This window comes from Carya illinoinensis, chromosome 7 (genome assembly GCF_018687715.1).
Source record: "Carya illinoinensis cultivar Pawnee chromosome 7, C.illinoinensisPawnee_v1, whole genome shotgun sequence".
Classification (NCBI taxonomy): domain Eukaryota; kingdom Viridiplantae; phylum Streptophyta; class Magnoliopsida; order Fagales; family Juglandaceae; genus Carya; species Carya illinoinensis.
Genome location: NC_056758.1, coordinates 38,701,337 through 38,711,864, shown reverse-complemented (window position 1 = coordinate 38,711,864; position 10,528 = coordinate 38,701,337). Strand labels below are relative to the sequence as shown.

At 35.2% G+C, this 10,528-nt stretch overlaps 2 protein-coding genes across 2 annotated transcripts; both read left to right on the top strand.

The window, feature by feature from the left end:
• Nucleotides 1–596: 596 nt before the first annotated feature.
• Nucleotides 597–5,361, top strand: LOC122317253 (SWR1 complex subunit 2). Its single transcript, XM_043134234.1, has 10 exons — nt 597–1,015; nt 1,218–1,289; nt 1,402–1,445; nt 1,536–1,788; nt 2,634–2,709; nt 2,844–2,963; nt 3,094–3,162; nt 3,898–3,940; nt 4,672–4,737; nt 4,957–5,361. The coding sequence occupies exons 1-10, from the start codon at nt 875–877 to the stop codon at nt 5,156–5,158; spliced, it is 1,086 nt and encodes a 361-aa protein (XP_042990168.1). The 5' UTR covers nt 597–874; the 3' UTR covers nt 5,159–5,361.
• A 1,592-nt stretch (nt 5,362–6,953) lies between these two features.
• On the top strand, nt 6,954–10,498 carry LOC122315408 (protein AGENET DOMAIN (AGD)-CONTAINING P1-like). The gene is made up of 3 exons (XM_043131284.1): nt 6,954–7,543; nt 8,504–8,956; nt 9,767–10,498. Exons 1-3 carry the CDS (start codon nt 7,115–7,117, stop codon nt 9,779–9,781), a joined length of 897 nt encoding a protein of 298 aa, XP_042987218.1. The 5' UTR covers nt 6,954–7,114; the 3' UTR covers nt 9,782–10,498.
• Nucleotides 10,499–10,528: the final 30 nt, after the last annotated feature.

Below are 10,528 nucleotides of genomic sequence, written 5' to 3'. Positions count from 1 at the left end.
ATCTATAAGGTAATTTTTTTTTTTAATATGAAAATAGTTACGGGTACTAAGTGTTAATCTGAAACTTGTATTATATAATCATACCCGTATCTGAATATGAATAAGTATGAAATTCAAATATCTATAAAATGAATTTAATTTTTTTAAATTTTAGACTGAATCGGACAAAAAATTGGCAGGAATGCATACTCATTAAAGAATATTAGATACAAATTTAAATATACTATTTGAACCCTAAAATCTTACAAGAGGAAATGCTAAAAACAAATTATCATTGAATAATAATAACTAATAAGATTCTTATATCTTTATTTATATTATCTATCCGTATCTTTTTCATTATAAGTTTTGTTATCTCTTGGTGTTATATATTTTAAATATGTATCTATTAAGTAATTAATAGACGAAATCATTCTTTTTTAACTCAAATTTTCGATTTTAAAAACCGGCCGACATGCCTCTAGTCTCCGTGCTCTTGGCTATGCGAAGTAATTTAAAAATGAAAAAAATTAAAAACAAAAAGTAATAACGAAAATAAAACGGCATCCTATTACTGGATGATATTGGATTTATATAGAAGGGCTTTTGGAGTCGCGAAGCCCATTTTAAAGGCCTTTTTGTTGGAATCGAAAACGCGAGCCACGTGCACCTGGTTCCGCCCTACCAACATCCCTGCCGTGAACCGTCGGCTCCCCGCTGTTGCAAACCCCATCGGTCCCTCGCCGGGATAAAACCCCGGACGAGAACTGCTACTTCCGGATTTTTAGAATATCATTTCGATCGGAATATATATTTATATATATCTAGCTCCGTTTTGCTGTAGAACTATTTCAAATTCCTTCGGAGCTTGCGTTGAAGGAGAAAAAGTAGAACGATGGAAACCTCAAAAGACCCAGAGGCCCCTATCTTTCTCGATCGCGGCTCTCGAGCGACACGAGGAAAGAGGATGACCAAGTTGCTGGACGATGAAGTTGAGGAGGATGAGCTGTTCTGGAACCAGGAAGCTCTTAAAGAGGTAGATTCGATATGTACTTGTCTCAATTTTTTGGTTTCATTCTTCACGATTATTTTCCTTTTCGTTTATCTAGTTAGAAATATGCCTATTTTTATGATTATTTGCCTAAATTTGCACATAAAGCTTCTCTGTGTGCGTGTCTATGTTTTATGAAAATCTCGAATGGCCAACAAAATTGTAAGTAATACTATGTGTTTTACAGGAAGAGAACGATATTAATTATGAAGCAGAGCCAGAGGTTGCTGACGAGTTTGATAGCGACTTTGATGAAGATGTGAGATTACTATCACTGTTAAGATATTTCATGTCAATGATATCTGTATTGCAATCAAGCTCGTATTTTACTTTTCCAGTCATGCTCAAAATTCTTTTATCGTCTTATTTAGGAGCCCGAGCCCGATGAAGAAGTAGATAACGATGCGGATGACAGGTTTAGCTTCTATTGGCTAAAGCCAAGGGCAAGGATACACTTTATGTACTATAATTTGTTTGTGCTTCTTATTGTTTGGTTTTCTTATAGGACGCGTAAAAAGAAGAGATTAATATTCCCAGGGAAACCTGTACCGAAAAAGAAAAAGAAAAAGAAAGACCTTTCGAAGTTAGAGGCCGGTACCAAGGATGAAAAACCAACTCAAAAGTCGGCCTCGCCTGAACACCACGATGTCCCTGATGACAACGGAGAGAGAACGGTGAGGAAATCTACTAGAACTTCGGTCATTGTTAGGCAAGCTGAGAGAGATGCAATACGTGCAGCTCTGCAAGCAACAATGAAGGTCAGTTTGGTGTTCTTTCACTGCATTTCTTGTTGGACATGCTTCTGAATCATGATTGAAGTGCTGCTTGTTGGTTAGATGAAATGATAATCGATGTTAATAGCCATTCACTTTGATTGTGATGATACTTTAACTTGATGAATCCAGTTCGACTTGGTTGTGGGATTATTAAAGTTTCATATACTGAAACAATGTTTTCAGTTCAATTTTTATGAAGTTCATAGATATCTTATCCTTTATTTTATTTTTAAATTTTGAGTTCCTATTGTTTGTTTCCTTTATTCTGCAATCCCGGTTGTTTTTCTCTGTTAAGAGAAAGAAAAATAATAAAAAGAGGAACAATAGGTTGCTGACGGAAACCAGACCTTTTATGCTATCATTAACATCTCATATGATAGAATAAGTTGAAAGATGTTATATATAGATTTAGGTCTCAGGCCAATCCTCTTTGAAGTTGTTTGAATTGAACTATTTTAACTGTCTCAAATGCCTGTCCTGGTATGAGAGATGCACATTTCTTTTGCTTTGCACTTTGCTAAAGGCCCCAATTGTTTCAAAATGTGCTTGCTTTTTTTCTTTGTTTTTTTAATTTTTAATTCTCCTAAATGAGTTGGCCCATATTGCTGAACATGTGATTGCAATCCTTAGTTTCATTTTCAGCGTTCCTTGGTTTATTTGATTTGTGTAGATTTCTTTATTGGTGAAATCACCATAGTAATGCTATTTTCAACATTGTTAGCCAATAAGAAGGAAGTTCCATTTTCAGCATTCCTTGGGTTATTTGATTTATGTAGATTTTGTTATTGGTGAAATCATCATAGTAATGCTATTTTCAACATTGTTAGCCAATAAAAAGGAAAAAAGAAGGTGAGGAGAAGAGGATGACACAAGAAGAGATGCTTTTGGAAGCAGCTCAAACAGGTTTTGACTTTTATCTCAATATTTAGGAGATTATCTGTAGATTGCCTGAAACTTTGTAAGTAAATGTCTGATGTTGTGAGGACGGTGGTTTCTGTGCGATCTCAACTTGAATGACATTGATGACAACTTTGAAGAAATCATGAACTTGAGGAACTTGGAACGTGTTTTAGCAAGGGAGGAAGAAGTTAAGAAAAGAGCAATTGTGCATAAAGCCGTCTACAGTGGTCCACAGATACGATATTATTCAAAAGATGGCAAGCTTTCTTTCATTCTCTAGTGTTCATATTGTTTTGAAAAGAACATAGTGATATATGAAGTTTTATTTGATTGGAAATATCATTTCAATTTGGATTAATTTAATGTTCATCTTTAAATTTCTTACAGGTTCTTCATATTTAGAATTCAGTAAAGGATTGTCATTTCAGTCAGAGATTTCTACATTGTCTGTTCCATGTGAGTTTCACTTTACATGCTTGTGAGCACTATATCGTGTTAGTGAAATTGCTGAAGGGTCTCCATGCAAAATGTGACTAATTTATCGATAAGTATTTTTTTTGTTATGGATTTTTTTTTTTTTTTCCCACCAAACAATTCAGTCATACGTTCTGTTGGAGTTGAGATGAACCTTTAGATCCCATGCCTTAACAATGTAGGAATCTTACAAATGCCTTTTGAAATAACCTTAAGCGTCTGATGATAATCTTAGAGTTTGTATCTCAGGTTATATTTGAAGGCCTTGCTCTCATTGTGGAAATTCCATTTTCTTCACCTCTGTTTCATTGAAACAAATTTGTATAGCTTTCTGCAGTCGAAGCGAGTGGCCTATTAAGATGAAGGTGGCAAGAAATGTCTCTTTTAGACTCCTAAATGTTCCATAAAACCTGGAGCTCCATGAAGGATAGGAATAGGTCTTAACCACGTGATGCAGTTACTTCCAAAATTAATATTTATTCTGGTTTACTGAAAAGCCTAAAATGATTGAAGGTTTCAATCTGTCATTGTTTCAAAGTAATAATTCCGGGCTTTAGTAGAATAGAGTGTAAAAAGAAGAAATATATGCCAAAGGTTTTTGCATTTAGAAGCACATGTAGATGCAGATCCACATTCTTTGGTGGCCGTTAGGGACTTCTTGATTGTACTCTATGGCCATGCTATTGATTCACTTACTCTTTTTAAATTTCTTTCCAGATCCAGAAAAAGCTGTATGTGCAGTTACTGGTTTGCCTGCCAGGTAAGATCCAATTCCTTATTTGGCTGTTAATGATTTTCGTTAAAGAAATTACTGTTGGAAACTATTGCATTGTCTAATATTGTTGATGATTTCTATACCAGTACAGTTGGTGTACATGTGGCTTTTACCTCGATGTTCTATTATGAATAACTAGCCCTTAATTCGATGGAGGGAGAGGATAGAGAATGAATGTGGAAGGGATGGGGTGGGGTGCTACACCCCCTGTTTAGATTTACTTTTAATTAGTCGATTGGGAAGAGGATTAGGAAAGTTGAAGGGGTACTGGACCCCCCCTTAAAGCCTTCCCCACCAAGTGTTTCAACTTGCTCTACATTGACATTATTATTTTTTCGGTGACCATATTTATCGCTTCTCTGGCTGGGTATCCTCACTCCTCAGACCTTTTGTGTATTCTCACTGGGTAACTGTTCACCCCCAATTTGTGCTTTCCAAAGTAACTTTTTTTTTTTAATCAAAGAAAATGATGAAAGGAAGATGGGGGTAAACAAGAAATTGTTTTGTGCCAGAATAACAAGATACCCCTACTAGTGTGAAGATTAGTTATGGGACGCTGTCTTATTTTGTATTTTCCTTGCAATTTTTTTGACCCATCTGACGCCTTAGGAAACTGAATTCTTTTCACTTCTATTGGCCTGATATAGAAATTTTTTGTATTTTTTGAGAATTTCACCTTATCACACCTTCCAATTAATTGTCATCTGCTGTTGTAGGTACCGCGATCCAAAGACAGGGCAACCTTATGCAACAAAAGAAGCTTTTAAAATAATTCGCGAGCGGTATGGCTTCCCTTAACTCCTAGTGGCCTTCCTTTTCAATTGATGTAGGAAACTCATCAGACATTTTCATCTTAACAACTGGAACTTTTATAGGATTTATAATTTTACTTTCCTCCATGTCTATCATCAGGTGTACTGATATCTTAAACTGTATCTGTAATGCCATTAGAAAAGGATTATTTTTGTCACTAATATTTAGTGTCATGGGTGATTTTATAGTTTTGCTGATGAAAGCAGTGGGGTCCCAAAGGATATGAACATGGGGGACTTGTTTGATTCATTATCTGCGAAAGGATTTTCAGCCAAGCGGAAGAGATCAGTAACATCAAATAAAAGTGAAGTATCATATTTTCGATACTTGGCCCGTTTCCGAAGAATTCCTGCTCTTGAAAGCGACAGTTATGCAGATGATGATGAGTGAAACTTAAAGATGCGACATTTCATGAAATTATAACATTGACTTGTTTTGGTGACTGCTCCAATTTTCTTCTTGGGCGTATTTATTTTAGGATAACGAGATTTCGCATTTGATAGAAGCTCTTGTATAAACACGTCTTAGAGGTAATACATTTGAACAGTAGTTAAAAAGTCCTTTTTATTATTATAAATTTTTTTTATTCGTAACATGTCCCTGTACAGTACAATGACAGATTCCCCCGTCTGGATCTGTAATTTTGACTTAAAAGTATGCTGGGAGTGAAGGATATAATTTCGTGAATAGTTATAAGATGATTTGTGAATAGAAATTAGATAGTTTGAATAAAAATTTTTTTGAGTTTTAAGAAATGATAGAGAAAAAGTTGAATAAAAAATATTATAAAATTATAATATTAATAAATTATAATATTTTAATATTATTTTTATTTTAAAATTTAAAAAAATTAAATTATTTTTTATTTAAAAATGTAGGAAAGTTATAATAATTAATTTGAAAATGTTGTAATGCTTAGTTTGAAAGTGTGTATATTTTATTGATGTTTGGGTAATAAATGAGATAGAATAAGATGAGATAAGATGATATGGAAATTATTTCTAAATATTTTGTATTTATTAGGTTTTGAAAAATAAAAGAGAGCCGATTAGAAAATTTTGAAGTTAAAATATTATTAGAATATAATTTTTTGTTTTGAAATTTGAAAATGTTAAATTATTATTTGTTTTTAATTTAAAAATTTGGGAAAGATATAATGATTAGTTTAAAAATGTTTGTATTTAAATGATATTTGTGAATAAAATGATATGTAATGAGATGAGATGAGATTAGATAAGATGAAAATTATTTCCAAACATCCTCTTAATCGAATGTGTTTTCCCAAGTTGAATGTAATGGGAACCCACGTTTCTCTAAAATCTCACCTTTGTGGGTAACATGCCAATGTGGGTATTTGATTATAATAATTTTATTTAAAAGTCTTTACACTATATATTATTTATATAATATCACTTGATTTAAAAAATAAATTTTAAAATTTAAATTTTATAAATCAAATTATATCATAAGTTGATGGTACGTACGTAGCGTAAAGACTTCTAAATAGATAACTAAATAATACCCAAATTATGTCATTTGGTTATCTTCTAACGTTTTAATTAATTATAGCAGTGTTCAGGAATAACAGAAGTTCCTAGAATCTGAAAATATTTCACCAACTAATACCAGGCAAGTATTTCTGATCATCTTAAATATAGGATGTCCTAATTTTTACATATGTCTATAATCCTTTAATCTCAACAATTGCTTTTGAATTCAATGCTTGAAATCTGATTTATACAATCTTTAAAAATATAATAAATATTTTAATGATAAATATTATGTTGAGAGTAAAAAATGTTGACATCATAAATATTTCAACTATATAATTTGAAATAATGGTTGAAACTAAAAATTAAATGATTATTTTTAAGAAAATACTCTAGAAATAAAAGGATTACATAAAAATAATCTTATAAACTGATATGATTTTATGTGATTCGTCAAATTATAAAGTTATTTTTATTATAAAGTAGATTTAATAAATCAGATGAAATTACATCAATTTGTAAAATTATTTTTATATAATTCTTTTATATAAACAGCATTATCTTACTTTTTGAATTTTCTCGAGATTAAAAAATAAAGTGGCTTAATTGAGCAAGAACCTGTAGGACAAATAACAACAAAAATAATATAAGAGTAATGCTATATTTCCAGACCAGGATAATTGTGTCCAATAAAAAGTTGTGGACCCGACCTCCGATACCATATTTATTCTGATATGGGAATTAGAATGCATGCACGGCCTCTTATCATGGTGGAACTTTAAACTTTAAAGTTCTCCTTCGCCAACCCCGAAACCCTAAAGAAGTTGAACAAGAGAAGGAAAATCCTGAAGTCTTGATGGCTAGCAGCAAGGCAAACCCGGCTCGGTCTTACCTTAAGATAGGAGCCGAGGTCGAGGCCACCAGTGTGGACCACGACCTACGCGGCACGCTATTCCCCGCGACGATAATCGCTGGGCCATCCGAAAGCAACAAGTTCGTGGTTGAATACAAGAATCTACAGGAAAACGATGAATCCTTGAGGGAAGAGGTTGATCTGGCGCTCTTAAGGCCCTTCCCTCCACCAGAACACGATTACAGTTTCGATTTTGGGGACGAGGTCGACGCGTTTTTTAGCGGCGGATGGTGGGAAGGAGTTATCACTGAGGTCGCTGAGGGTCCGACGTACTGGGTTTACTTTAGGTTTGCGCAGCAGCAGTTTTCGTTTCAGGCCGAGGAGCTAAGGCATCATCGGGAGTGGGTTGAGGGAACTTGGCTTCCACCTAGGGTAAGATTCCTTATTTTATTTTTTCAACCTAAGTTGGTTTCTTTTCCTCATCCAATGAAGGGAAATCTGCGAAGTATTAATCTGTTCATCAAAGAACAATTTTATTGATTGTTTTGAGGCTGTTAGCTATAGTGAGACTCATAGTCATAGTTGGGTTAGACTCGCACGAGAAATAGCCAATTATAAAGAACAATTTTCCTCTCACCGATAGATTGGGTTTCCATCCACATAAAATATTAATTGTTATTAACCTTCTTGACTGAACTCTCGTTGTCTTCTTTATTGTTCCTGTTTCTCCCTTTTTCTCTAGTAGGCGCTGGCTTTCAACGGGATCTTCTTCGATTCTCGGCATAGACCCAACATATGAATTTCGTCGCTTTCCGGATAATTTGGACTCACTAATATTTAAGAATATCCTTCTCTCTCAGAATTTGACCTCTAATTCAGGTAAAGAGCCGGAGAGATCTCTCTCCGAAATTAAAAATGAACAAGTTGTAAGAACTAGCTGATGGCTTTCTTCTTATTGACCATGCACAGTCAAAGTGATAATGCGCCTGCTTGTGTGCGTGCGCGCGCCTCTCTCTCTCTCTCTCTCTCTCTCTCTCTCTCTCTCTCTCTCTCTCTCTCTCTCTCTCTCTCTCTCTCTCTCTCTCTCTCTCTCCTGGCTAATCCTGTAACTGTTTAATTTCAATAAGCATTGAAGAACATGTTTTGTGCGTAAGAAAATATTCTCTCACTTGTTTCAGGCTTGGGACCTGTGTGCGTAAGAATGCCTTAATACAACAAGCAACAAGGGGATCCAGAAAAACCTGTAAAAATCAGTATTTTGAATGCGGAGCCTCTACAGTCTTTCTGAACTAATAGTCATGGCAAATTACCTTTTTGTTATGTTACTTTTATTCTATCTTTGTGGGTTCCTCTTTCTTGTTTAGTTCAATGTTCTCAAATCCTAGACTGCAGGAATGGTCGATCAAGAAAGACGCAAATTCAAGCAGGGCAACGATGAAAAAGTTTAAGAAAGGAACACCAGTGGAGGTAAGCAGTGACGAAGATGGATTTCAAGGTGCTTGGTTTGCTGCAACCGTTCTCAATGCTATAGGACAGGAAAAATACCTCATTGAGTACCGGAGCCTGAGAACAGAAGATGACACAAACTTTTTGAGAGAAGAGGTTGATATACAGCACATAAGGCCGCCGCCTCCTGAAATTGTCATGGCTTGTGATTTCAATTTGAATGAAGAAGTTGATGCTTTTTACAATGATGGTTGGTGGGAGGGTGTGATTTCCAGGGTTCTCAAGGGCTCAAGGTACAAAGTTTACTTCAAGGGCACGAAAGACGAAGAGGAGTTTCAGCACTCTGCCTTAAGACCCCGCCTAGATTGGATAGATGGAACTTGGGTTAGGGCTTCTAAGGTATGAGTTTTGGTACGTATAAGTTGTTAAAACTTCCACGTTGACAGTGTGTTGGCTGTATTAAAAAGAAGGTGCTTTTCTTTTCTTTTAGGATATATTCCTTTAGAAGTCTTGACCTCTCTCCCTCCCACATTTCAAAGTCTCATTTGCTAAACTACGTTTAACAAAAACGGCATTCTCCCTGTCCGGACGATAATAGAAAATTGAAAGGTTTGCTTAATTTTGGAAATTCAGGCAAAAAGTTTTTTGGCTGATCAATAACACATGGAGAAGAATCCTCCTGTAAGGCTGTAAGTGCTCCAGGTCAATGTCAGTCATTATATCAATAAAAGCTTATTAGAATCGTTTATTTCTTGGCAACATGAACATATAGACCTGCCAATATGGCGTTCAGCTGTTACCCCCACGGCAAATGACAGAGGAACCAGAATGTCGTGTGACATGTCATAGATTGAACTGTTCTGGCACTCTTACTTTTTAAGCTACAATTTCTTACTATGACACTGATTGCTCTCACAAATGACAGCTCTTGATATATATATTTGATAAATGATATTTGCAGTTGTAGTTGTGCAAGCGGCATGCAATCGTTTTGAAAAAAATAAATTAATATGGAATTCACATGAAAAAAAAACTAACTTTTTAATCGTGGACCTCATTCTTTTTTAAAATGATTACACGGCGTTTACAATTACACAACTATTAGTAACATTCCTCTATATATTTCTCACCAAATATCCCTCCTGCCTAAAAGAAAAGGAACATCAAAGATCCTCTCGTGATTGACCCATTTTGGAACAATCTTTTCAGGCCTTGAAGTACTGATTAATCAAAGCTGGCTTCTGACCATGTTTATGGGAACCTGGTATCCTTCCTCAGACCCGTCGCCGATCATTTTCCGTCCAGGGGTGCGTCTGATGACATAGTGAATTAGTACATGCACAGCCTGCTCGAACAAAACCGAAAAGAAAAAAAAAATGCCCTGGTTGTTTGGCTATTAAGTGTACACGTGGTGGTTGCTTTACACTGTTTCTGACATGTCTCGTTATATATATTTTGTCCTCTACGAACCTGGAACTGACCTAGTGATGACAAAAATTAATTAAATAAAATTTCCTAATTCTTGATCATTCCAGAATATGAGAAGCTGCAGACGTTAGATAGATATCATTCGCATATATGCAGCCTGCGACTCCAAAATGGTTTACTCGGCGTATTTGATTAATTCGCTAGACATGCACACTTTAAAATGTACAAGATTGAACTGTAAACGCACTGGTAATTAACTCATAATATGGTGTAGAACATCAGTTAATATACCGGTCTATATATCAATGTTATCGTCGCTCTCACCCGTCCCCGTGAATCTTTTGGCATCCAGCCAGTGGTGTCTGCACCGTCTGACCCTTAGGAGAAGGTAATAATGCAAGTATTGCGTTACGGGTCAATAATAGCAGACCGTTGAATATATGAACACAGACTGAGTTAGCGATGGTGACTGCCATACACTATTTACGAGTTTCCGTTTTTTGATAATGCAAAAAACTGAATGGGAAAGGGAAAAAGCAGAAA

Excerpts from the sequence above, each read along its gene's own strand:
- LOC122317253 (XM_043134234.1), top strand. The coding sequence starts at position 875 with ATGGAAACCTCAAAAGACCCAGAGGCCCCTATCTTTCTCGATCGCGGC. Across the intron at positions 1,446-1,535 it reads GATAACGATGCGGATGACAG|GACGCGTAAAAAGAAGAGAT; the intron begins GTTTAGCTTCTA and ends GTTTTCTTATAG. Across the intron at positions 3,163-3,897 it reads TTCTACATTGTCTGTTCCAT|ATCCAGAAAAAGCTGTATGT; the intron begins GTGAGTTTCACT and ends ATTTCTTTCCAG.
- LOC122315408 (XM_043131284.1), top strand. The coding sequence starts at position 7,115 with ATGGCTAGCAGCAAGGCAAACCCGGCTCGGTCTTACCTTAAGATAGGA. Across the intron at positions 7,544-8,503 it reads GAACTTGGCTTCCACCTAGG|GAATGGTCGATCAAGAAAGA; the intron begins GTAAGATTCCTT and ends CCTAGACTGCAG.